We start from the raw sequence: 27423 nt of genomic DNA, 5'->3' as shown, positions 1-27423 counted from the left end.
GAGCCCCCCTGAAAACACGAAATGAGCGAAAAGTCAGAAAAGTGAAAAAACTTTTCACCATGGATTTTCACCAAACAACTTGATTCCGATATTAGACCTTCCCCGCATTGCCCCCAGACCCCTGAACCCACCTGCAAAAAAGCAGAACAACCCCAAACATGCCAAAAGCAAAACTGGAAAAAGTGACACAGACAAATGTAGGCCTAGTTTCCAGATCACTCCATGCGCGCTCTGCAGCTAGGCCCTAACTCCCCTTCCCCAGCATGGATTTTCTTCAAACCACTTGTAACCACAATTAGGCATGACCAGCAGTGCTCCAAGACCCCCCAACCCCCCACCCCAAACACCAGAAAAAACCCCAACAGTCCTCCAAAAACACGAAAGTGAGCGAAAAGTCCGAAAAGTGAAAAACTTTTTCACCATGGATTTTCTCTAAACCACTTCATTCCGATATTAGACCTTCCCCGCATTGCCCGCAGACCCCTGAACCCACCCGCAAAAAACAGAACACCCCCATACAGGCAAAAAGCAAAACTGGAAAAAGTGACACAGAAAGATTTAGGCCTAGCTCCCAGATCACTCCATGCACGCTCTGCAGCTAGACCCTAACTCCACTTTCCCACCATGGATTTTCATCAAACCACTTACAACCACAATTAGGCATGCCCAGCAGTGCTCCAAGACTTCCCAATCCCCCACCCCAAACACCAGGAAAACCCCCAAACAGTACTCCGAAAACACAAAAGTGAGCGAAAAGTACGAAAAGTGAAAAACTTTTCACCATGGATTTTCTCCAAACCACTTGATTCTGATATTAGACCTTCCCCGCATTGCCCCCAGTCCCCTAAACCCACCCGCAATAAAGCAGAACACCCCTAAACAGGCAAAAAGCAAAACTTGAAAAAGTGACACAGAAAAATGTATGCCTAGCTCCCAGATCACTCCATGCGCGCTATGCAGCTAGACCCTAACTCTCCTTTCCAATCATGGATTCTCTTCAAACCACTTGCAACCACAATTAGGCATGCCCAGCAGTGCTCCAAGACCCCCCAATCTCCCCACCCCAAACACCAGGAAAACCCCCAAAGAGTCCTCTGAAAACACGAAAGTGAGCAAAAAGTTAGAAAAGTGAAACACTTTTCACCATGAATTTTCTCCAAACCACTTGATTCCAATATTAGACCTTCCCAGCATTGCCCTGAGACCCCTGAACCCACCCGCAAAAAAGCAGAACACCCCTAAACAGGCAAAAAGCAAAACTTGAAAAAATGACACCGAAAAATGTAGGCCTAGCTCTCAGATCACTCCATGCGCGCTCTGCAGCTAGACCCTAACTCCCCTTTCCCACCATGGATTTTCTTCAAACCACTTACAACCAAAATTAGGCATGCTCAGCATTGCTCCAAGACCCCCCAACCCCCCGCAAACACCAAGATCCCCCCCAAACAGCCTCCCGTAAACACGAAAGTGAGCAAAATGTCCGAAAACTGAAAAACTTTTTCACCATGGATTTTCTCCATACCACTTGATTCTGATATTAGACCTTTCCTGCATTGCCCCACACCCCTGAACCCACCCACAAAAAAGCAGAACACCCCCATACAGGCAAAAAGCAAAACTGGAAAAAGTGACACAGAAAAAGGTAAGCCTAGTTTCCAGATCACTCCATGCGTGCTCTGCAGCTAGGCCCTTACTCCCCTTTCCCACTATTGATTTTATTCAAATCACTTGCCACCAAATTAGGCATGCCCAGCATTGTTCCAAGACCCCCAACCACCCCAAACACCAGGAACACCCCCAAACAGCCCCCTGAAAACACTAAAGTGAGCGAAAATTTAAAAAAAATTCACCATGGATTTTGTCCAAACCACTTGATTCCGATATTAGACCTTCCCCTCATTGCCCCCAGACTGCTGTACCCACCTGCAATAAAGTGGAACACCCACAAACAGGCAAAAAGCAAAACTGGAAAAAGTGACACTTAGAAAAATGTAGGCCTAGTTCCCAGATCACTCCATGCGCGCTCTGCAGCTAGGTCCTACCTCTCCTTTCCCAACATGGATTTTCTTCAAACCACTTGCAACCAAAATTAGGCATGCCCAGCATTGCTCCTAGACCACCAACACCCCCCAAACACCAGGAACCCCCCCAAACAGCCCCCCAGAAAACACAGAAATGAGCGAATAGTCCAAAAAGTGAATCCTTTTTTCACCATGGATTTTCTCCAAACCACTTGATTCCGATATTAGACCTTCCCCGCATTGCCCCCAGACCCCTGAACCCACCCCCAAAAAAGCAGAACACCCCTAAACAGGCAAAAAGCAAAACTGGAAAAAGTGACACATAAAAATATAGGCCTAGTTCCCAGATCACTCCATGCGCGCTAGGCAGCTAGGCCCTAACTCCCTTTCCCCAGCATGGATTTTGTTCAAACCACTTGCAACCAAAATTAGGCATGCCCAGTATTGCTCCAAGAACCCCCAACCCCCCCCAAACACCAGGAACCCCCCCAAAGAGCCCCCCTGAAAACACGAAATGAGCGAAAAGTCAGAAAAGTGAAAAAACTTTTCACCATGGATTTTCACCAAACAACTTGATTCCGATATTAGACCTTCCCCGCATTGCCCCCAGACCCCTGAACCCACCTGCAAAAAAGCAGAACAACCCCAAACATGCCAAAAGCAAAACTGGAAAAAGTGACACAGACAAATGTAGGCCTAGTTTCCAGATCACTCCATGCGCGCTCTGCAGCTAGGCCCTAACTCCCCTTCCCCAGCATGGATTTTCTTCAAACCACTTGTAACCACAATTAGGCATGACCAGCAGTGCTCCAAGACCCCCCAACCCCCCAACCCAAACACCAGAAAAACCCCCAACAGTCCTCCAAATACACGAAAGTGAGCGAAAAGTCCAAAAAGTGAAAAACTTTTTCACCATGGATTTTCTCTAAACCACTTCATTCCGATATTAGACCTTCCCCGCATTGCCCGCAGACCCCTGAACCCACCCGCAAAAAAACAGAACACCCCCAAACAGACAAAAAGCAAAACTGGAAAAAGTGACACAGAAAGATTTAGGCCTAGCTCCCAGATCACTCCATGCACGCTCTGCAGCTAGACCCTAACTCCACTTTCCCACCATGGATTTTCTTCAAACCACTTACAACCACAATTAGGCATGCCCAGCAGTGCTCTAAGACTTCCCAATCCCCCACCCCAAACACCAGGAAAACCCCCAAACAGTACTCCGAAAACACAAAAGTGAGCGAAAAGTACGAAAAGTGAAAAACTTTTCACCATGGATTTTCTCCAAACCACTTGATTCTGATATTAGACCTTCCCCGCATTGCCCCCAGTCCCCTAAACCCACCCGCAAAAAAGCAGAACACCCCTAAACAGGCAAAAAGCAAAACTTGAAAAAGTGACACAGAAAAATGTATGCCTAGCTCCCAGATCACTCCATGCGCGCTATGCAGCTAGACCCTAACTCTCCTTTCCAATCATGGATTCTCTTCAAACCACTTGCAACCACAATTAGGCATGCCCAGCAGTGCTCCAAGACCCCCCAATCCCCCCACCCCAAACACCAGGAAAACCCCCAAAGAGTCCTCTGAAAACACGAAAGTGAGCAAAAAGTTAGAAAAGTGAAACACTTTTCACCATGAATTTTCTCCAAACCACTTGATTCCAATATTAGACCTTCCCCGCATTGCCCTGAGACCCCTGAACCCACCCGCAAAAAAGCAGAACACCCCTAAACAGGCAAAAAGCAAAACTTGAAAAAATGACACCGAAAAATGTAGGCCTAGCTCTCAGATCACTCCATGCGCGCTCTGCAGCTCGACCCTAACTCCCCTTTCCCACCATGGATTTTCTTCAAGCCACTTGCAACCAAAATTAGGCATGCTCAGCATTGCTCCAAGACCCCCCAACCCCCCGCAAACACCAAGATCCCCCCCAACAGCCTCCCGTAAACACGAAAGTGAGCAAAATGTCCGAAAACTGAAAAACTTTTTCACCATGGATTTTCTCCATACCACTTGATTCTGATATTAGACCTTTCCTGCATTGCCCCACACCCCTGAACCCACCCACAAAAAAGCAGAACACCCCCATACAGGCAAAAAGCAAAACTGGAAAAAGTGACAAAGAAAAAGGTAAGCCTAGTTTCCAGATCACTCCATGCGTGCTCTGCAGCTAGGCCCTTACTCCCCTTTCCCACTATTGATTTTATTCAAATCACTTGCAACCAAATTAGGCATGCCCAGTATTGTTCCAAGACCCCCAACCCCCCCAAACACCAGGAACACCCCCAAACAGCCCCCCGAAAACACTAAAGTGAGCGAAAATTTAAAAAAAATTCACCATGGATTTTGTCCAAACCACTTGATTCCGATATTAGACCTTCCCCTCATTGCCCCCAGACTGCTGTTCCCACCTGCAATAAAGCGGAACACCCACAAACAGGCAAAAAGCAAAACTGGAAAAAGTGACACTTAGAAAAATGTAGGCCTAGTTCCCAGATCACTCCATGCGCGCTCTGCAGCTAGGTCCTACCTCTCCTTTCCCACCATGGATTTTCTTCAAACCACTTGCAACCAAAATTAGGCATGCCCAGCATTGCTCCTAGACCACCAACACCCCCCAAACACCAGGAACCCCCCCAAACAGCCCCCCAGAAAACACAAAAATGAGCGAATAGTCCAAAAAGTGAATCCTTTTTTCACCATGGATTTTCTCCAAACCACTTGATTCCAATATTAGACCTTCCCCGCATTGCCCCCAGACCCCTGAACCCACCCCCAAAAAAGCAGAACACCCCATAACAGGCAAAAAGCAAAACTGGAAAAAGTGACACAGAAAAATGTAGGCCTAGTTCCCAGATCACTCCATGCGCGCTAGGCAGCTAGGCCCTAACTCCCTTTCCCCAGCATGGATTTTGTTCAAACCACTTGCAACCAAAATTAGGCATGCCCAGTATTGCTCCAAGAACCCCCAACCCCCCCCCAAACACCAGGAACCCCCCCAAAGAGCCCCCCTGAAAACACGAAATGAGCGAAAAGTCAGAAAAGTGAAAAAACTTTTCACCATGGATTTTCACCAAACAACTTGATTCCGATACTAGACCTTCCCCGTATTGCCCCCAGACCCCTGAACCCACCCGCACAAAAGCAGAACACCCCCAAACAGGCTAAAAACCAAAACTGGAAAAAGTGACAGAAAAATGTAGGCCTAGTTCCCAGATCACTCCAAGCGCGCTCTGCAGCTAGGTCCTAACTCCCCATTCCCACCATGGATTTTCTTCAAACCACTTGTAACCAAAATTAGGCATGCCCAGCATTGCTCCAAGACCCCCCTAAACCCCCCCCAAACACCAGGAACCCCCAAACAGCCCCCCGAAAACACAAAAGTGAGCAAAAAAAAAGAAAAGTGAAAAACTTTTTCACCATGGATTTTTTCCAAACCACTTGATTCCGATATTAGACCTTCCCCGCATTGCCCCCAGACCCCTGAACCCACATGCAAAAAAGCAGACCAACCCCAAACAGGCCAAAAGCAAAACTGGAAAAAGTGACACAGAAAAATGTAGGCCTAGTTCCCAGATCACTCCATGCGCGCTCTGCAGCTAGGCCCTAACTCCCCTTCCCCTGCATGAATTTTGTTCAAACCACTTTCAACCATAATTAGGCATGCCCAGCATTGCTCCAAGATACCACAATCCCTCCACCCAAACCCCAGGAAAACCCCCAATCAGTCCTCCGAAAACACGAAAGTGAGCGAAAAGTCCAAAAAGTGAAACACTTTTTCACCATGGATTTTCTCCAAACCACTTGATTCCGATATTAGACCTTCCCGCATTGCCCGCAGACCCCTGAACCCACCCGCAAAAAAGCAGAACACCACCAAACAGGCAAAAAGCAAAACTGGAGAGAGTGACACAGAAAAATGTAGGCCTACCTCCCAGATCACTCCTTGTGAGCTCTGCAGCTAGGCCCTAACTCCCCTTTCCCACCATGGATTTTCTTCAAACCACTTGCAACCAAAATTAGGCATGCCCAGCATTGCTCCAAGAACCCCTAACACCCCCAAACACAAGGAACCCCCCCAAACAGCCCCCGAAAACACAAATGTGAGCGAAAAGTGAAAAACCTCTTCACCAAGGATTTTCTCCAAACCACTTGATTCTGATATTAGACCTTCTCTGCATTGCCCCAAACCCTGAACACACCCGCAAAAAAGCAGAACACCCCAATCAGACAAAAAGCAAAACTGGAAAAAGTGACACTTAGAAAAATGTAGGCCTAGTTCCCAGATCACTCCATGCGCGCTCTGCAGCTAGGCCCTAACTCCCCTTTCCCACCATGGATTTTCTTCAAACCACTTGCAACGAAAATTAGGCATGCCCAGCATTGCTCCAAGACCCCCCAGACCCCCAAAAGACCATGAACCCCCCAAACAGCCCCCCGATTACACAAAAGTGAGTGAAAAGTTAAACACTTTTAAACCCTGGATTTTCTCGAAACCACTTGATTCCGATATTATACCTTCCCCGCATTAGCCTCAGACCCCAGAACCCACCCGCAAAAAAGCAGAACACCCCCACACAGGCAAAAAGCAAAAATGCAAAAGCTCACACTTAGAAAATGTTGGGCCTACCTTCAATTCAGTCCAAATGCGCTCTGCAGCTAGGCCCTTTCTCCCCTTTTCCACCATGGATTTTCTAAAAAACAAATGCAATCAAAATTAAACTGTGCCAGCAGTGCTCCCAGACCCCAAAACCCACCCCCAATAACCTAGAAGCCCCCCAAACAGCCCCCCAAAAACAGGCAAGTGAGCAAAAACTGAAACACTTTTTCAACATGGATTTTCTCCAAACCACTTGCGTCTGATATTAGACCTTCCCAGCAATTCCCCCAGACCCGGCAACCCACCCGCAAAAAAGTAGAACACCCCAAACAGGCAAAAAGCAAAAGTGGAAAAAGTGACACTTAGAAAAATGTAGGCCTAGTTCCCAAATCAATCCATGGGCAGTCGGCAGCTAGGCCCTAACTCCCCTTTCCCACCTTGGATGTTCTTCAAACCACTTGCATCCAAAATTAGACCTTCCCACGAGTGCTCCCAGACCCAGTCACAAAAATCTAGAAGACCCCCAAACAGACCACCAAAAACATGCTATAATTCTACCTCGCAGAGGCCTGCCCTTCCGCCTCTAGGAGGCTTTGATTGTTTTCTGTTTTTTTCACCCTTGCAGCATATCTAATTCTATGCAGCAACTCCAGCAAGCAACATAGCCCCGAATTTACATGAACTGCTATCAGGACTCTGCATGGCATTACAACATTACACTGGCTCGACCACTCCACCACGACTAGACAAACATGTAGTTCTGCTGTAGTAGTTGTTGTTGACTGGTTTACCTGTTTGCCACTCACGAATTGGACATACTTCTTCCATAAACCGACGATGATGAGCCATCCATCCCAGCGAGTGACTGTAAAGAAAAAGTATATATTATTTAACTTGGTATATTGGCAAACAGTGAGTCGAAGGACCTTTAACATATTGTAAAATACAACGTAGTGGGCCCTACAGTTGAAGTACAATTTCAATTAAAAAAGTTAAAAAAGAGCATAGTAGACTTTAGTTACTTTAAGTGTGTAAAAGAGTACATAATAACAGAAGAGATTTATTTCATGCACAACAAACAAACAGCAATTGCTTGCTTCCATCAGAGCCAGACAGCTATCTTCTCATTATCCGTCATTACCTGTTCCACTTTTTGTCTGCATCTTCTTTTGGAAGTCAAGTCCCACATTTCAGCCTCTCCTGTCAATTTCAGATGTAACTGTGTCAGCCATCATTAATGTGGACTCATTCATTCCAGTCCCACTTGAGGAGACTTGTCTACGAAGACAACGTTCTTTCTTCATTGTGCGTAATCCAGTCATCTGCTTTGAGGGAAATGGATAGGAGTCTGGAGGAGGAGGATAGAGGAGCATGACTGGTTCTTGTGAACTTGTGAACCTGAGGAATGCAGACTGCGGCACCTTCAATACAATAAGGAAATAAGTGAAGACAGTTCTGCTGTTTGAGCTTGTTGTTGTGATTGGGTGATTAAAGTTTTGTTGTGGTAAAAGTTGCAAAACAAGGAAAGACACACAGGAATAAAAGTGAATAAGGACGAAAAAGAAAGTAAGTCATTTTCAGGGCTTGGTGTCGGGGAAGGAGAGCTTGTCCTCAAACTCTGCGAATTGAGATGGGAGTAGGTCAGGTAACAGAGAAGAACTTCCGTCATCTAAGTCGGTGTCCTCTTCTTCCGCCGTGCATTCACGTATTTTGTAATTTGGTGGTATGAAGTGCTGATTCATCTTGATCATTGTTAACCTCTCCACATTTTTGGGTGAGAGGCGGCTCCTTTTTGAGGTTGCAATGCCACCAGCAGCACTGATAACACTTTCAGAAGACAAGCTTGCAAGTGGGCAAGACAAGTAATTTATAGCCAGGTTGGTGATCTGTCGCCATAGATGCCTTTTCCCATACCAATACACCAATGGGTTCTGATTAACATAGACCTCTGTTGGGTCATCCAGATAGGCCTGCACCATCGACTCAAGGTTCTCCAGGGTTCCTCCACTTTGCGTACTTTGTTCTGTGGCCTTTGCATCTCTGGAACGAGCAAACCCATGCTGAGTTAGCCAATCCGCTTCCGACAATATTATGCCTGGGCCTGGTGCAGGTGAGGATGATGATACGGTTTCTGGTTAACGGCTGAGAAAGAAAGTGACTCACTTCGGCCACAGATTCAGAATCGGACCTTGACGCCGGATGGCCTGCTGATTCAGTACTACTACTGCTGCTTCCTTTAATTTTCTGCCGCTCTTTTTCGAACCGAGTGGCTGACACAGCTAGCCAATGTTTGTACTTTGTAACATATGCTTCATCAAAAGGAAGGAATGCTTTGCTGGCCACTGCCTTTTTGTACCGTGGATCCAGAATAGTGACACAAATGTAATGTTGTTCTGTATGTATGTTTTTAAGCCTTTGATTGTCAACGAGGCGGCTTAATAAAATCTCCGCCAACTGATATGCTTCTTGCTTTTGAGTATCATCTTTGAACATTGAAGACACCGCCTTCAGTTGGTGCTCTAGCATGTGCAACAATGGGATAGCTTTGCCCAAAGTACAGTCCTCCCTGCTGACTTCACACGTGAAGACCTCAAAAGGAAGAAGCATGTCTGTCAGGCTTTTAACTAGCTTCCATTCCTCCAACTCTAGCCACATGTCTTTCAAAGTAGAACCCAGTCCAAAGACATACTGATTGATTACCACCCACTGCTCAGACAGACGCTCAAGCATGTAGAAGGTTGAGTTCCAACGTGTTACCACCTCCTGGATGAGTCCTTTGACTGGCAGTCTGCGTTCATGTTGCATGCGTTTCAGCTCCTTCTAGGCCTTAAAAGAATAGCTGAAATCTGCGCTGATTCTTCGGCAGGTGGTCAGTAACTTGCTGACTGTATTTTCTTTTTTCAAGACATCTTTCACAACCAGGTTTATACAGTGTGCCAAACACGGCACTCTGAAATAGCCACACATTTGCATGGCCTTAATTACATTATTGCCATTATCCGTGGAAACATAACTAATCATGCGCATTCTTGGAGACAGCCATTGAAAGACCTTTGTGTTAAACTCATCCAAAATGTTTAATGCAGTATGAGATTTCTTCATGGCAAACATGGCTACTGTTGCATGTTTCCGAGTAGCTTGAAAAATTGTGTCCTGGTCAACACCTGCGGCTATCTTTGCTCTGACCCCTGCAAAAGAGACCCAGTGTGCAGTGATGCACATGTAATCAAGGGCTTGGCAACTGGTCCACATGTCTGTTGTCAGGTGTATAGTGTGAACAGCACTCTTCTGCAAAGCTTCCCCAATCACCTCCAGCACATCTTCATGTAGCACTGGAACCGCAACTCTGGCAAAATAGGAACTGGGTGTACCAGAAAAAATGTCTGTCGCTTCTTCACTTCCCCCCTGCACGATCAGCCTCTTGTCATCATCAGATGCAATATCAATGGATACATTTGGATTTGTTTTTCTTTTGGCTTCCTCGATCTTACTTAGGTGCAACTCCCACTGGGTAATGTGGTGTTTTTTGAGATGACCTCTCTGGCCTCCGGTACCATAGTTGGTACCAAGATTACCCTGACTAAGTAATGTTTTACAAATCGAACAAACAACCATGTTTTCTGCACTTTGGCTAACAGTAAAGAAGTCCCAAACTGGGGACTGGAGATGTCTGCTGGTGCTGGAGGTGCTACTTTGATTTTCAATGCCAGATGAAGTAGAGGATGGGCGTGGCTGAATTTGTTTCTGTTGTTCACTTACAGCACCACTACTTGAAGTCGAGCTGGATGGAGGTCCCTGCCGGCCCTTCTGACTAAAAAATATGGAAGCTGTAGGTCATGTTGGTGTTGTAGTTAACTGCGTGGGTGGTGGTACTAGTGCCACGCGGCCCACATCCGGCTCAACAGCCATTCAGGGTAGGGTGAAAATGTCTTTCTGCTGTATGCCCGCTGGGGCTGGAGTGACGACTGTGATGACTGGGTCATCGTCAGACTGTTCATCAGCAGCAGAAGAAACAACTTCTTGTTCGTCGTCATCACCCATAAGTTGAAGCCTTGCGGGAACCTTCCTTTTAGGCTTAGCTACCGTTGTCGGCTCATGGCGTGCCTCACTCTCATACTGCATTTGTGAGTTCCAATCAAGATCAAAGTCTTCAGAATGAAGAGGGCTTGAAGAAGAACTTGCAGTAGTAGTAGCCCTCCTTGACCTTTTTCTTGCTGGGGATCTGGAAGACAATGGATCATCATCATCAGGATGAGTGGCTTCCTCGGATGATACCTCCTCTTGAATATCAATTTCCTGATGTGCCCCTACTTCTGGAGGAACAAGCGTTGTAGGCAGTTGTGCCGCTCCATGAACCTCTAGTTGCACCTCTCCATGCACCTGTCCATGCGCCTCTCCTTGCGCCTCTACTTGCGCCTCTCCTTGCGGCTCTACTTGCGGCTCTACTTGCGCCTCTCCTTGCACCTCTACTTGAGCCTCTCCTTGCGCCTCTCCTTGCGCCTCTCCTTGCCCATGTACTTGCGCTTGTACTAGTTGCAGCTGTGGTTGTCGTTGCGGCTGTGGTTGTTGAACACTCGTCAGTTGAGTTACACCCGGCGTTGATTGGATGGTACTTTCTTGCTATGAGTCAACATCACTGGTTGATGGTGATTGAGAAAGTAAAGTGGCTGCCTCAGCAGCACTCATGGCCTTGGACCTAATTTGGCGTGGTGGCACTGAGCCCAATGAAGCCGAGGTGCTGCTTACAGCTTGGTCCCCAGCGGACACCACTGCTGCTCCAGGCGTAGTTTTTTTTTCCCAAAAAAGGTGTCGGTGGGCACACCAGTATCCTTGGTAGGTGGTGCCACTTGCTTCTTATGCTCCTTCTTACTGGCAGTGGCACTGGCAACTTTTTTCACTGAGGCGCCAAGGCCACCTTTCTTTGGGGCCATCTTCCGCAGATGTCAGAACAGCAGGCCGCAGTTGCAAGAGTTCCAGAGTTGTCTTGTCTGTGGCCACACGTAACGTCACGTGACGTTGTGCTGAACACACCGCTGCAGGACTTATTCCTGGCACTGGTGGTTCTCTTGTGCACCTAAAAGCAATTGAAGCCATAGGAACATCAGTTAAACACCCCAAAACGTCGAAAAACACACAAAAATCACCACAATCCAATGCTATCCATGCCCTTGCACCACTGAGTACCCCTGGGCATAATGGTTGAAAGCAAGGCAAACTGGGTACAGACCTGAGCACACTGCCTGCCTTCAAAATGGACCCTTGACCCCCAGCAGCATGGCCGGACCCTGTCGGGACCAGGCCTCAAAATGGCCCCCACCCACATGGCCAGGCCCCAACAACACCCCAAAAAGTCGAAAAACATACAAAAATCACCACAATCCAATGCCTTCCATGCCCTCAATGATGTTCAAATTCAAGACACCCCACAGAAAGACTAGGTCCATGCACCACTCACTACACCTGAGCATAATGGTTGAAAGCAAGGCAAACTGGGTGCAGGCCTGAGCACACTGCCTGGCTTCAAAATGGCCCCTTGACCCCCACCACATGGCCAGGCCAGGCCTGTACCAGGCCTCAAAATGGCCCCCACCCACATGGCCAGGACCGAACAGCACCACAAAAAGTCGAAAAACATACAAAAATCACCACAATCCAATGCCATCCATGCCCTCAATGATGTTTAAATTCAAGACACCCCACAGAAAGACTAGCTCCATGCACCACTAAGTACCCCTGGGCATAATGGTTGAAAGCAAGGCAAACTGGGTGCAGGCTTGAACACACTGCTTGGCTTCAAAATGGCCCCTTGACCCCCACCACATGGCCAGGCCCTGCCTGTACCAGGCCTCAAAATGGCCCCCACCCACATGGCCGGGACCCAACAGCACCACAAAAAGTCGAAAAACACACAAAAATCACCACAATCCAATGCCATCCATGCCCTCAATGCTGTTTAAATTCAAGACACCCCACAGAAAGACTAAGTCCATGCACCACTCACTACACCTGGGCATAACAGTTGAAAGCAAGGCAAACTGGGTGCAGGTCTGAGCACACTGCCTGGCTTCAAAATGGACCCTTGACCCCCAGCAGCATGGCCAGGCCAGGCCTCAAAATGGCCTCCACCCACATGGCCAGGCCCCAACACCACCCCAAAAAGTAAAAAAACTCACAAAAATCACCACAATCAAATGCCATTCATGCCCTCAATGATGTTTAAATTCAAGACAACCCACAGGAAGACTAGGTCCATGCACCACTCACTACACCTGGGCCTACTGGCTAGTGAGGCTTTACAGGCACCCCAAAATTAAAAAAAAAAAATCAACATATAACAGTGAGCTAAAATTCCATGACATAAAGGAGAAGTAAGTTAAAAAAAATCACAGAAACAGATGTATCATGCACCCATGACTAACCCTGGGCCTACTGGATACTGTGGCTACCCACAATATACATTTTTTTTTAAGTTTTGAAAAAAGTTTTAAAACTGTAGTTGCCTCAACTGCAATTCCCCAAACAAACAACACCAACTTGCTTGTAAAATCTCAAGTCCAAAAGCGATCCAAACTCCAAAGTCCAAAAAGTCCTCAAATACAAATATCCAGCAGCAGCCACAAAAAGTAATCCTTCCAGCTCCAGATCCAAATCAAAAGTGACCAGGACATGAACAAAGCACTGGGGGGAGCCTGCTGGACAGGAACAGGAAGTTGGAGACTCTGGGGGACTTCCTTCCTCCCACCCTGCCAAAAATGGACTCCTTGCACCACAAAGTGCAGCCAAATGTCAATCTGTTATTCTGATCAAAATCATCATTTTCAGAAGGTTTATGCTTCCTGCGGTGGATTTCTTGTGCAGAATTACAATTTTTGCAATTTTGGAAACGCGAGCTGTTGAAATCTCCCGCCAGAAGTCAGCTGTGCACCGCATCTACGTGTTCGGCATTGTTTACACCTGCAATGACGTACTCGCATTGTCAAACTCTTGTTGTGCAAGATGTCGAGCCGAGATGACGTAAATGCGTTTGAAAAACTCTTGCGCGATCACGCAGCAAGATCGAAAATGGCGCAGCACACGCAAACCGGGAGAAAAACAACTTGGCGGACTCAGAATCAAGGTAAGTCAACGCCGCGCACGCGATATTCTATTTTTCAAGCGCGACCAAGCAAAATAGTTTGCAGCTTGCGAATTTGCGGATTTTTGGGCAAATTCACACGATTTGCGGACCGCGAATTTGCCAAAAATCTGCAAATCTCGCAAACAAAATGGATTTTACGCCCATACTTAGTATTTACTTTCATTCTGTTTACCCATCTATCACTAAGCACCCAACCCCTAGGTAGCCATTAAAGACACAGACCCATCATATATGAAGTGGTGTAAACCAATATTTATTCATTTTTCAACGTGCAATATAAAGCAGGTGTATATTGTCTTTCTATAATGAGTTATAGCTGTAGAACAAAGCATGCTGATTGCTGGATTACATTGCACATTAACATTGGAGAGATAAACCATTAACCTTGAGCTCTTGTATTTTGACATCATCAGCACATTTGTGCGAGATATTCTCTATTACTTTATGTTAGAAGAGGTATTCAGCTCTAAAACCAAGAAGCAGAAGAAAAACAGGAATGGCTGTTCATGGCTACTCATGAAGTCAGCATTAGTATCACATCAGGACAAGCTCTTTCTTCAACCATAACACGGTATCGATGGATGATTGCAGGGCTGGGCTTGGATCACTCAATGCATGAATCTAGGATAAGCCACTGAGATGCCCAGGTGCATAAGATGGCTGAATAGAGAAGCCGGTGGTCAAACCGCATGCCGGCCTGGATTGTACTGAGCACATTGGCTACTTGTACACTTTGTCTCAGAGAGGCACTGACATGAGTTCAAAGGCTTCGTTTTACAAGAACAGACACTGCATTCCACATACTTTTTGAACTTTAAGAATGTGTCTACCAACAATTACTACGCTGGAGTAGGAGTGCCTATGGGGCATGAACGAAGGTTTCAAATTTTCAGGGCAGGGGTACACTTTAAAACATAATCGGAGACTTGCATTCCTGCCATGTTAAAAATTCCAAGTTTGCAGAAATCTTGAGTAGAGCATCCATTCCCGCTATATGATCTTCCAGCTACACCTGTTGAAAAACACAAACAATAATCAGTCGTTAACATTGCTGTCAGATCAATGTTTTTTGCATTTAGGAAGGAAATCCCTTCCATCACAGTGCCCAAGGACATTGATTGGCCGCTGACCCACAACAGTCATTGTTAGAGTCCATCTGGCCCAGGTGTAAAGGCCTGGGAATTATTGTTGAAATGTAAGCATTACATATGGTCCATACATGTCGTTGTGGTGGGAATTAAAAGTGCTAGCCTGATTTGTACGTAATAGTCTTATAATATTTGATAGAGATTATGTAAGAAATCATGTTATTTATTACAGTTATGGGACTCCTTTTTTACTTTTTTCTTTTGCCAAGAATGTTGGACGTTATTAATTAAAATGCAGCCATGAGGTGTACCACCTTCATGGCAGAAAGTTTGTTTTATTTGTATTTATTATCTCTTTGTGCAAACTCTTATGGTGAACTTAATTCCAGCATACAACTGAAAATACCTCTGTACCTGAGTGATGTGTTTATAAGTGTGAGTTCTCTCAAATAGCTGAGACATGTACACAGGCCAAGATGCCAGGTGTGTCATGGCTGGGTCTGACACCAGCAGTGAACTACTAGCATTTACATTGTGAGTATTGGAGACAGAGTGGGAAATGATGTACTGTTGGATTATCACCTTTCTGCTCACTTGTCACTCACTAACTTCCATATCTTCTCATTATTTCAGAGGGTATTATGAAGGGCTCCCTGTGGATGACCTGTATGATGGGTATGTGGTCATAGCACAAAGGTAAGAATTACAGAGAATGAGGGGAGGGTATTGTTTGGCATCTACATATGCATCCTATCATCTCTTCCCCCAATCTTGTGTGCTTATTGTGCTTAGATTTTGTAGTTATCGGGTTGTGCATCAACTGGCATTTTGGAGTTTTGGGAAAATAAAAGGCATATCAAACACAGTAATAGATTTCTTCACATGATGAGGATTTGAGTTCTAGTTCTAAATGTGGCATGGATGTAATGCCCTCTCTTGGTTGTAAACTGTATTTTACAGCTGAACCTATTGTATTCACCCTTTCAGTCACTTTCAGTTCTGCAGATCATGGCATTGGATGAATACATTATGAGTAGGGCCCTGTAGACTTATTTTTTCAATCAGTGGAATTAGTCATTACTTTTTCTTATATCAATACTTGTGATACAATATAAAATGCCCTGAAATTCACATTTGGAGAGATAACAAATCCTTGTTAATTTTACAAAAGGGTTTCTACCTTTTTATAATGTGCTCAAATATTTTTCCTAGCTCTACTTATGACAACCATGATAGTAATATTTTCAAATCCAGTAGACACTCTCCTTGTAATGATACTCTAAGATTTTGGACCAGTGCTAATGAAATCATAAAAATGTTTTTGTCTCACTTCAGTTGAATTTGTCATATGCATGATTTTGCTGATTTAGATTATCTGAAGTTGTGACATGCATCATCACCTTTATTGAATTTGATGGTTTGCCAGCCATCATCAAGAAGAGGATACACCCTTCTACCCACCATCTTCTAGTAAAGCACACCTGACATTTGGGTCTCAAAAGGAAGCACTGGTTGAGATTATTCACCCCATCAGCCTTATGCTTCCTTTAATAGTAAAGTGCAGACCAAGCCCTACTCGATTTGGTCATATAGACCACAATGTTTCTTTTCAAGCATTGGTAGGACTGGACACACTTTTTTATCCTTGTCCTGAGAAATCTAACACAATAGGTGTCCTGAACAGGCAGCTTGGCCAAAATGATTTAGAATCTATGATTTGATATGAAATGATTTCACTTGACTTTGCTTAATCACATCAAATACATTTTTAAAGCCCTGGTTTAATTAAGAAGTCATTGGTGTATGCAACTCATAACTCATTGAACTGCATCATTCTGCCATATCAAGGTATGTTATAGCACGTAATGGAATGTAATTCGGATACTACACAAGAATGTTACAATAGGTGGCATTCTGGCAGTAGGAACTGAGCTCTCCCAGTACAACAGGTGACTTACTTAGATTAAGACCTGCAGGACAAATGTTAGAGGAACAAATCTGACCGCTGTGATGTATAGATTACAAGTAAGGGTTATCCATGTCCGTGTAAATTCTTTATCAAATATATAAATAGTCTTTGCTGGGAGTCATTGACACGCGCCTGTTAAAGTGTGGCAACAATTATCAAGGGGTAGGATAGATGTAACAAGACACACACATCCTGGGAGCCTTAGATTTAATTTCACAAACAATGCGGTTCACAAAAAAAAAATCTTTAAGAAAGGACATTCGCACCATATGAAGACCGTCTGATCAGATACCTGGTTATAAACATAACCAAAAACAAACATAAGGTATATCTTCTTGATGTGTGCTTTGTAGAATGATGATGATTGCTGAAGACATTCAGTGAGTTTCTATGAGTTGCAAATCATTAGCAAATCATTAGCCTTGAATTAAAATCTAAAGAAATAGCTGGAAATCATGAAGAGTAGTGCTGCAGGATATAAAACTCTTAACTGCACAAATTAATTAATCTCACCAGCCCTGGATGCAGTTCCAGAGAAGCCGAGACAGGCATTCTGCTTCCCAGTGCACTGAACCACTCCAGTTGCTGTGCAAGGGTCCGCGGACTGGTCATTGAAACAATCTTCACATATGTATCCATTGGGTGTGTTGTCTGAAGGAGGCACTGAAACAACCAAGGGCAGGAATTGAGAAGTATATTTCTGTTCATAAAAAAAACGATGCTAAGTCATGTAGCAATCACCATATTCTCATAATAATAGCTTTAGACACCCCACTTTGTATGCAATTACAGAAATGTTAGATTTCTCTCAAGTCCCAGATTTCTCAAATTAATGCTTGTCTATAAAAAGGATTTGTTATCAGCGAGTGCTGTAGAATTGTGTGTGGTTTGAGTAGCTCACTAGCTTGATTGTATGCTTCATGTATGTGAGTAGTAAGGGCAACAATACACACACATATCAATGATGCAAAAATATGATATGCACCCTTGCATTTAATGCTACTAAATCCAAATACAAATTGATTCTAAAAATATATACACATGGTAAATATAAAAAAGTAATAGTAGGAAGATTTAATACACTATTTTGCAACTTAGAAATTGAGGTAACAATAACCTTAATGTATATTTATTTGCATTGTGAACTATTGACAATTCAATAATTGAATTAACATTATTTTCAATGGGGTTTTCTCCTACCTCCATTATTTTCTAATGGAGGGTGTTTCAGTAGCAATGATTGGCCCTATGTGGTGCTGCACTTACTGTTTTAATTTTTTGTTTTCATTAGTAACTTCCACTTAGATCTTGTGACAACCAAACTTTGTACAGTATCTTAAAATGTAATTTACCTTTGTGAATCAGGCCAATGAAGACTTGCCCATCTAATGTTCCATTTTCATTGACGTTTCTTTAAATTTGTTTCACCATCTATCTCCTCTTACACACGCTCTTCATTCTACCCTCTTGGTCTTCTTTGTGTCTTTCTTCCACCCTAGGGGCGGTTTACACCATGTTCTAAGCATCTCTCATTGCTACTTACTAGCAGTTACAGAGCAAGCCAGCCATGAAGCTGATGAGACTTGATCCCCAACTGCTTGGTACCTGGGCCCTTGGGGGCATCAACCTTTTGTGCCCATCTCCAGTATTTTTCATGGCCCTCCAGCGTATCCTCCTTTTCTTTTTAACCTTCTACTTCATCCTCCCTCTCACTCCATTGCTCCCTTTTGTTTCTCCACTATTGCTCCCCTTTGAACTCCTATTTTTCCTTATTTTCTAGACAATTGTCTTAATAGTACCTTCAGTTTGCTATCCCCAGGACATTTTACGGGCACTGGTCTCAAGTGTCCCTGCTGTAAGGGATCCCAAGAAACGTATTAAGGCACTTGTCTCAAGAGTCCCTTTTGTGAGGCCTCCTAAGGACCTTGTCAGGGCAGTTGAGTCAAGTATCCCTGCCCTTAAGGCATCTAAAGTACTTGGTATAGGTACCTATCTCAAGAGTCTCTGCCCTGGAGTATCCCAAAGACCTGGCCAGAGCACTTGTCTCAAGTGTCCCTGTCTTGAGGCATCCAAAGGACATTATCTAGGCACTTGTTTCATGAGTTCCACCCATGAGGCATCCCAAGGACCTTGTCCAGGCACTTGTTGAAAGAATCTCTATTGTAAGGAATTTTAAGGACCTTTTTCCGTGCACTTGTTTCAAGTGTCCCTGTCTTGAGGCATCCAAAGGACCATATCCAGGCACTTGTCTCCAGAGTCCCTGTCGTGGGGCATCTCAAGGACCTTGTTTGGGCAATTCACTTGTCTCAAGCGTCCCTGCCGTGAGGCACTTGTTTCAATAATCCCTGGTGTGAGGCTTCTCAAGGACCTTGTCTGTTCACTTATCTCAAGAGTCCCTGATGTGAGGCATCCCGAAGACCTTCTCTGGGCACTTGTCTCAAGTGTCCCTGTCATGAGGCATCCAAAATGGTCCTTGTCAGGGCACTGTCTCAAGAGTCCCTGCCATAAGGTATCCCAAGGACCTTGTCTGGGCACTTCTCTCAAGATTCCCTGCCATGAGGCATTCCCAGGACCTTCTCTGGGCACCTGTCTTAAAAGTGTCCCAGTCATGAGGCATCCCATGGACCTTGTCCGGGAACTTGTTTCAAGAGTCCCAGGTGTGAGGCATCCCATGCACCATCTTTGGGCATTTGTCTCCAGAGTCCCTGCCGTAAGGCATCCCAAGGACCTTTTCTGTGCATTTGTTTTAAGTGGCAATGTCTTGAGGCATCCCAAGGACGTTGTCCGGGCACTTTTTTCAATACCACGTGATGCACAAATCTTGAGTAAGGAGTCGATCAACATTTGATGTTCAAGCAGTACCACTAACTTCTCTCTAGCCTACCTATCATTCAGTTTCCTGGTGCTGGAAAGCCCTCTGGCAGCCATGCGCACTATAATTCACAAATAATAATAGTCCCAGGAGTGAGGCATCCCAAGGACATTTCCGGGGCATTTGCCTCCATAGTCCCTGCTGTGGGGCATTCCAAGAACCTTTTTGGGCACTTTACTTGTCTCAGGAGTCCCTACCATAAGGCATCCCAAGGACCTTGTCTGGGTACTTATCTAAAGAATCCCTGCAGTAAGGCATCCCAAAGGCCTTGTCAGGGTACTTGTCTCACTCTCAACAGTCCCAGCTGTAAAGCATCCAAAGGGCCTTGTCCTGGCACCTCTCTCAAGAGTCCCTGCCGAAACGCATCCCAAGGACCTTGTTGAGGCACTTGTCTCAAGAGTCCCTGTCGTAAGGTGTCCCAAGGACCTTGTTCAGGCACTTGTCTCAAGTGTCCCTGCCGAAAGGCATCCCAAAGACCTTGTCTGGGCACTTGTCTCAAGCGTCCCTGCCAGAAGGCAGCCCAAGGACCTTGTTCAGGCACTTATCTCAAAAGTCCCTTCTGTGAGGCATCCCAAGGTGCTTGCCACAGCACTTGTCTCACGAGTCCCTGTCGCAGTCATCCGCTCGTCCAACGCACCTCAACCCAGCTGCTCATCTATGAGTTATGGAGAAGGCTCACCAGACAACACAATAGGGTCTTTCTCCTGTGACTCTTACACCCTCTGACAACTTCTGCATGCACAACATAGAACACAAACACCAAACACCTGACCACACCCACACAAGCACCACTGCTCGGCTATCCTGCATCCTCAACACACCCTCACTCACCTTTACAGACTGTACCTACCCTGCACTTCCATCTGTTACTGTATATACTCTGCTACTCCCGCTGCTGTAGAAGTCAGAGGGGCAAAGTATTTTCACCCTTCACTTGCTCTCTGTTACAGATGGCGTCACAGACTGTTTGTTCCCTGCACATCCATTCTGTTACAAACGTGGAAGTCACAGACTCCAAATACCCTACTCATCTCTCATGTTACAGATGTCAGAGTCACAGACTGCAAGTACCCTGCACATACCCTGTGTTACAGTTTTCAGAGTCACAAACTATACATACCATACACAACTGATCTGTTATTATTAGCGGAGTCACAGACTGTTTGTACCTTACATTCCCCTTCTGTTGCTGTTCCTACACAGCACATTCTTTCTGCTACATATTTCTGAGTCACAGACTACATGTAGCCTGCATATCTCCTATTATACCAATATCAGAGTCACAGGTTGCACGTACCAAGCACACTCCCTCCGTTACAAATTTGGAAGTCACAGACTGCACATCCCTTACACATACCCTCCGTTATAGATATCAAAGACACAGAGTGCAAGAGCCCAGCAAATTCATTCTGTTACAGATGTTGGATCACAGACTGCAAATACCGCGCACATCTCCTCCATTACAGATGTAGGAGTCAAGAATGCACATACCCTACAAATTCACTCTGTTACAGATGTCGGAGTCACTGTGTCACAGTTTACAGGGTCATAAACTCTATGGTCTATACACATCTTTTCTGTTATAGATAACAGAGTCACAGACTCTTTGTGCCTTGTATGCCCCCCTCTGTTACTGTGCCTGCACTGCACATTCTCACTGCTACACATGCCAGAGTCACACACTACAAGTACCTTGCACATCTCCTATGATACCAATATCAGAGTCACAGGTTGCACGTACCCTGCACACACCCTCTGTTGCAGATGTTGGAGTCACAGACTGCACGTACCACACACATCCCCTCCATTACAAATGTTGGAGTCACAGACTACATGTACCCTACTCATCCCGTGTTACATTTTTCAATGTCACCCACAGTACGTACGATACACAACTCCTCTGTTACATATATCAGATTCACAGGTTCCATGTACCTTGCACACACCCTCTGTTACAAATGTGGGAGTCACAGACTGCACATACCCTACACATCCCCTCTGTTATAGATATCAGAGTCACAGACAGAAAATTCCTTCTATTACATATGTTAGAGTCACATACTGCATGTACCCCACACATTTCCTCCAATGCAGATGTGGGAATCACAGACTGCACGTAGTATGTATCATACACAAATCCTCTGTTACATATAGAGTCTCAGGCTGCACATACCCTATGCATCTCCTGCGTTACTGATGAGGGAGTCACAGATTGCATGTGCCATGTCCATCCCTGTGTTACGGTTGTCAGAGTCACATGCTGTACATACCCTGCACATCCCCTCCGTTGCAGAAGTCGGAGTCGCAGCACGTTCTGGTGAGCTGGAACAAAACCACTGATGATTTGAATGAGAACTCTCTGCCACAGGCTGATTTCTGAGAAGGATCCAGACAGTCTTTGAATGCAGTTAGAATATTATCACCCCCTGTTTGAAAAATAGATACTTTGATGTAACATAAAACAGATCTGAGCATCAGTTGCAGCACATACATGGACATCTCATCAGGAGTCTGGTGATTTACCAGTGGTGAAACAGGGACAGATACTGTGTGTTCATCATTAAAGTGTTGGAGCAAGAGTTCATGTGTTAAATAAAAAAATAAAAAAACATAGATCTATGGTATTCATCACATGACAATTTTACTTAGGCAATACATTTTCTGAACGTTTTATGAATTGGGTGTCACACTTCCCTCTACCCACATTGCTGCTAACTCCATGGCTTTCTACCCCTGAGCTTTACGTCATGTCCTTTTATATCCATTTCCACAAGTCTGCCCTTCCTGAGCTTGTTTTCTTCCATAGATTGTTTGCAAATTATGAGTTGTTTGAAATCAGGCAAGAAAGAGCTCTGGGTGTGAGGATTGAGGAACTTAGACCAGGCAGCACATATTAGCCAATCAGAAGTTGGTTCACTATGTAACCAAGGGCGGGGTATTCTGGAGGTCAGACAGGAATCTTGTAGGCACCTTCATAAATGGACACAATGCTTCCAATGGGGTCACATGTTACAAATACGTAACACGTTGTACTCACCCTCTGTGTTGTTCTCTAGGCCTGCGACGCAGTGAGTGACGTCAGGAGGGCACGGCGTCATGATACCCGAGCAGCTGCTGGTGTGGAGAGCGAAACACTGCTCGCAAAATAGGCAATCTGCAGGAAGGAGAAATTAAATCTAAAGTTCTGTATATCACTTTGATTTTTATTTTGAAAAAAACAATCCAGGTGTAAAAAATGGACCTAGGTGACTGGAGTGGGGGACTTTCACTCTTGGGGTTGAAATGTTTCAGGGATAAGGAGAAGATAATAAAGTTCTTGTTCACAGTATAATGCAAAAATAAATACAAAACAAATGCACCAGCAACTAGTAGTGAGAGGATGGAAATTGAATGCAGCAGAGAGTTATATTCCTCGGGCGAAGAAAAGAGATGGAGCGTAAACTCCAAATAGCAAACGGAGACTAGAGACAAGCAAGAAGTGAGATAGAATGAAGATCACAACAGAAAGAAAGTGTCGGGCAGATACAGAGAGATAGGTAGGCAGAGGCAGATAGCAAGAGATACAAATACACTGAGACAAAGACAGACAAGGGATAGAATTACTAACATTTGAATCAACAAAGAGCAGCAAACAGAGTTGATGTGCTGCTTTGTGTCAAAGGGAGAGAGCAGAACAGGGCCATATCTACTAAGATGTGATTAATGGCGTGTGGAAAACGCAGAGTTTCATTTTGGAATCGAGCAGAGACAGATGAACTTACAAGATTCCTCAGAGTTCCGCGAGTTGACAGATTTTGGCGCGTCGCTCTGCTTGCACTGATTCTTAGCACCAGCGCATTGAAATCAGCGTGACCAGCTCCACGCTGTGCACCAGAGGGCGCCGCTTCTTTCTGCTGCTCAAGTCGATTTTCTACTCGAGAGGCAGCTTTCTCAACACCAACGGTTGCGACCCACAACGACTCCCAACTTTAAGAATTTCTCGCCAGGTGGGGTTTTAGCCTCAGAATATCATGCTAGGGGACACAAAGTCTCGCTCGCACTCGACAATTTCAAATTGGCGAAATGCATGTGAAAAAAACTGTGCCACAACTCTGAATCACAAGTGTAATGCAGAGAGGGCAAAACTCTGCAGGCGGAGAGGATTTCTGCCCTCCCTTCGATATGATCTACCCCCCACCCTCTTTAGTACATTGAGCTGCATGTGTTTAAGAACTTCAAACATTCTACCAAAATAAAAAGGAAGAAGCCTGAAAAGCAAATTAATAAAATAAATGAAATAATAGAATTATAAAGAGGCATGGATATAGTGTTTAAGATGGCTTAGAATGATTTCCGAACTAAACAATCAGTGATTGTGTTTTTGCATATTCTGGATTATCATAACTTCATGACAAATTTACAGAACAGAAGAATATGCTATGATCGTTCATTTGATGGAATAACAGTTCATTCCTTGCTGCACTTTCAATAACCCATGTCTCCATGCTGAAAGGAAAGGCCTCTCTGCTTTGGAAGACGCCACGCCTGGACTGGCTACTGGGCGTTTCATGCTAAATAGACAAGGGAAATACACACTTTAAAACTATCTGTTGATGCATTGTTTATTTAAAAGAGTTGCAAGAAGGAACATGGCCCACAGAACCCCAGCTAGTAAACCTGCCCTCACAGCAGTGAAAGCAGCCCCCACCCTGCCAGCCCACCGAAGCACCCGGTAGCCAGTCCTGTCCTGTAAGACACAGGATCACGACAGAACTTCAGACCTCTTCTGTGGGTCAGACCTACTCATCAATCAACAGTTGCACATTCTGTATTTAATCAGAAATCAACCAAATCTACTTTATTATCCTACAGTTTTAAGAAAACTGTTGGTGTGAAGGTAAAACATCTGACACCTAAACTGTAACTTGCTTTTAGAGGTGTATGCTTTCTGGAGAAAGGATGCCAAAACTGTTTTAAAAAAAAAATCTTGAATAAGGCTTTTATTTGTTACATTTTGATAAAATGTCCCATAAAAGTGAATTTGCAGCAGACAGGTGATCCAGTATAGAGCAATGAATGGGCTAGTCATAGTGTATTTATAGATGCCGCCATTTTGCAACATTACATTCTGCCAAATCTCAGCTGTAGTGCTGCATGGATCTGATTTTCCCTTCTTGTCTGTTCACGCTCCAGCCAAGGTCTAGTTTAACAAACGAAGTTGCCTTGGATGGTAAAATTGGGAGTGTGTTTGGCTTTGAATAGTTTTCACATACTCTTTGAAGTTGAGGTTGGACTCAGCCCTTATACATTTTGCAATCAATCAATAAATCTTTATTTGGTTCAACACTATCCATAAAAGAGTCACACAGATAAACCTTATAAAGGGCTCAATAAAACATTCCTTATTAAAATTCATAAAAACTAGTCTCAGGACATGACAAAAAGTAAAGGGATTATTTATGAGTCCCTTGCAACACGTTCGCAACACGTTTACACCACTGTTGCATCACTTTTTTTGATGCAGTGGCATTGTTAATAATGTCAAGAGATGGGTAGTAAATACAGTTTACTCCCTAACCTGATGCACAGCTGTGTTGCTTATACTACTATACGAATTTAAAGCTAGTTTCACACAGTTTTAAATTATTTTCATTTGGTTTTATTCACCATATATCTTCTGGACAATCCGAGAAAGAAACGAGTGAGCACCCACGGAGAAACCTGCATTGAACCGGTAAAGATTTATACAAAGGAAAACAAGTCTAAATAACTCGACTGGAAACGCTAGAAGGAATTCTGCTTCATTCTACCTTCTAAGCCATTTGCACTCATAAGTGCATAAACGCGGCGTTACTACTTCACGGACATCAAACGAAACTAAAAAGAAAGGCCCCCGAAGAAGGGACTGGGTCCCGAAATGCATCGGGCCAACCACTTCTCAACTGTCATGTGATAACTAGTTTTTTGGGATGTGTTAGAGTGTGTACAGTATCACACCAAAGATTCGATGTATGGGAAATGTATTTAAATAAGAATAATTGATACATGCATTTGATTAATGAAATAATGCAAAAAAGAAAATGATGAAATATGGTGAATAAAACCAAATGAAAATAATTTAAAACTGTGTGAAACTAGCTTTGAGTTCGTATAGTAGTATAAGCAACACAGCTGTGCATCAGGTTAGGGAGTAAACTGTATTTACTACCCATCTCTTGAGGTTTCTGAACACAGGGGACAGGCAGCCCCTTGATACCTGATAGCACGCAATAGATGGAATAGTTAAGACAAACTTAACCCATAAACGAAAAATAAGAAAAGGAAAATAAAGGTGTGCCAAGTGCCAACTCTATCTTCAAATTGTTAATAATGTGCCATGTTGCGCCATATTTACAAAGTGCAGATTTTTTTGTCAATTTGTATACATCAGAAATCTGCACAAATGCAGCTACTATGTTTAATGTCTTAATGAATCAGGCTCACTGTTTTAAAATGAAAAGCTACTGGAAGGTATACAAAAATGAAATAAAGACAAACAGGTTGTTTATTCCAAGACAGCTGTGTGTATGCAGCATCTCCCTTGTTTTGACTATTTGCTAATCGGTGTAGGTCCATTCTAATAGTAAAAATATCCAACAATGTAAGCTGAGCACTGTCCTTCCTAAGTATAGCATGTTTACTTTGCTTCTGAGAATGCACTGTAAATCTAGAGGGACCATTGTGTATTTCCCTCTGTAATACATTTGGGACAAAAGAGCATGAGGCAGGAATAAGTTGTTGTGAAACTTCAGAATCTGTTGTTTCTCTGCTGGCAGCCGCCATCCTCCATCTTATAATCAACTTTCATGCAAAACTGTGTTAGTGATTATCTAATGGTCACCATGACAACTGGTTCCCTGAAGGGGATTGTGATCATATGTCCATTGCACCTATTGCAATGTTTAGGATCATTATTGAAAACACAATGCAAACCGTGTTAATGATGATTTACATTCATTAGCAAAGAGTGCTCAGTTCTATGATGTCACTAGACTCTGATATCGCAGAGAGACACAGGAATAGTCCCCGGGTACAGTTACTACAACTCAAAATCTTAACAAGTCATTGAGGCAAGGTTGAGTCATAGCCTACTCCTGGTTGCATCAAGGCTGAGCCTAGAGAACACAAACATTTAGGTTTGGAGACATCCATTACAAATAAAGAGTGTTTAAAACTGAGCTACAGAAGACAATACAGGGAAATACAGGGGGGAAGAGGAAATGGCAATAATGTAATAGTAGTAAGAGTTAGCTTGAACCATGCCACTTTACAGCAGTTTTCTGGAGAGAGGTAAGCCCTATCCTGAACACTGCCTTCTTCAATCAAGGTGCACCTTTGCGCGTTGACACACTTAAAGAACACAGAAGGATATGACCATCTTACCTCCAGTTATCAGTGCCTGGAGCATGATGACAGCTGCAAGTATGGCCCTCATGATGCTAGGAGAGTAAGGAGTAGGGTGATGGAGTCTCTGCGCCTGATCACCTCCCTGTGTCCTTTGTACGTCTCATGCTCAGGGCATGCCTTTTATACTGTCAAAGAAGAGGTGGGGCACAGGATACCTGAGCTCTGTACACAGAAAAAAATGTAATGTACCTAAACGTTTCATTTGTGACTGCCTTGTGAACGGTTGCACTTAGAGATATACTAAAACAATCTTATGATGTCATGTGAATTTTTTTTTCATACCAAATTGTACTGAAGCCACAACT

General features: G+C 44.3%; 1 protein-coding gene across 2 annotated transcripts; it reads right to left on the bottom strand.

Moving 5' to 3' along the window:
• Positions 1-14645: 14645 nt before the first annotated feature.
• LOC147718144 (phospholipase A2 inhibitor and Ly6/PLAUR domain-containing protein-like) lies at positions 14646-27146 on the bottom strand. 2 transcript variants are annotated; one of them, XM_086919217.1, is made up of 6 exons: positions 27095-27146; positions 23547-23549; positions 22731-22847; positions 21964-22119; positions 17335-17484; positions 14646-14776 (listed from the first exon to the last, which is right to left on the bottom strand). In XM_086919217.1, exons 1-6 carry the CDS (start codon positions 27144-27146, stop codon positions 14646-14648), a joined length of 609 nt encoding a protein of 202 aa, XP_086775343.1. The 2 variants fall into 2 exon arrangements, with proteins under 2 accessions (XP_086775343.1, XP_086775344.1); XM_086919218.1 differs by lacking the exon at positions 23547-23549.
• Positions 27147-27423: the final 277 nt, after the last annotated feature.

This window comes from Lissotriton vulgaris, chromosome 4_2 (genome assembly GCF_964263255.1).
Source record: "Lissotriton vulgaris chromosome 4_2, aLisVul1.2, whole genome shotgun sequence".
NCBI classification, from domain to species: domain Eukaryota; kingdom Metazoa; phylum Chordata; class Amphibia; order Caudata; family Salamandridae; genus Lissotriton; species Lissotriton vulgaris.
Note: the sequence above shows the minus strand (reverse complement) of the source record. Positions and strands in the feature narration are given on the sequence as shown.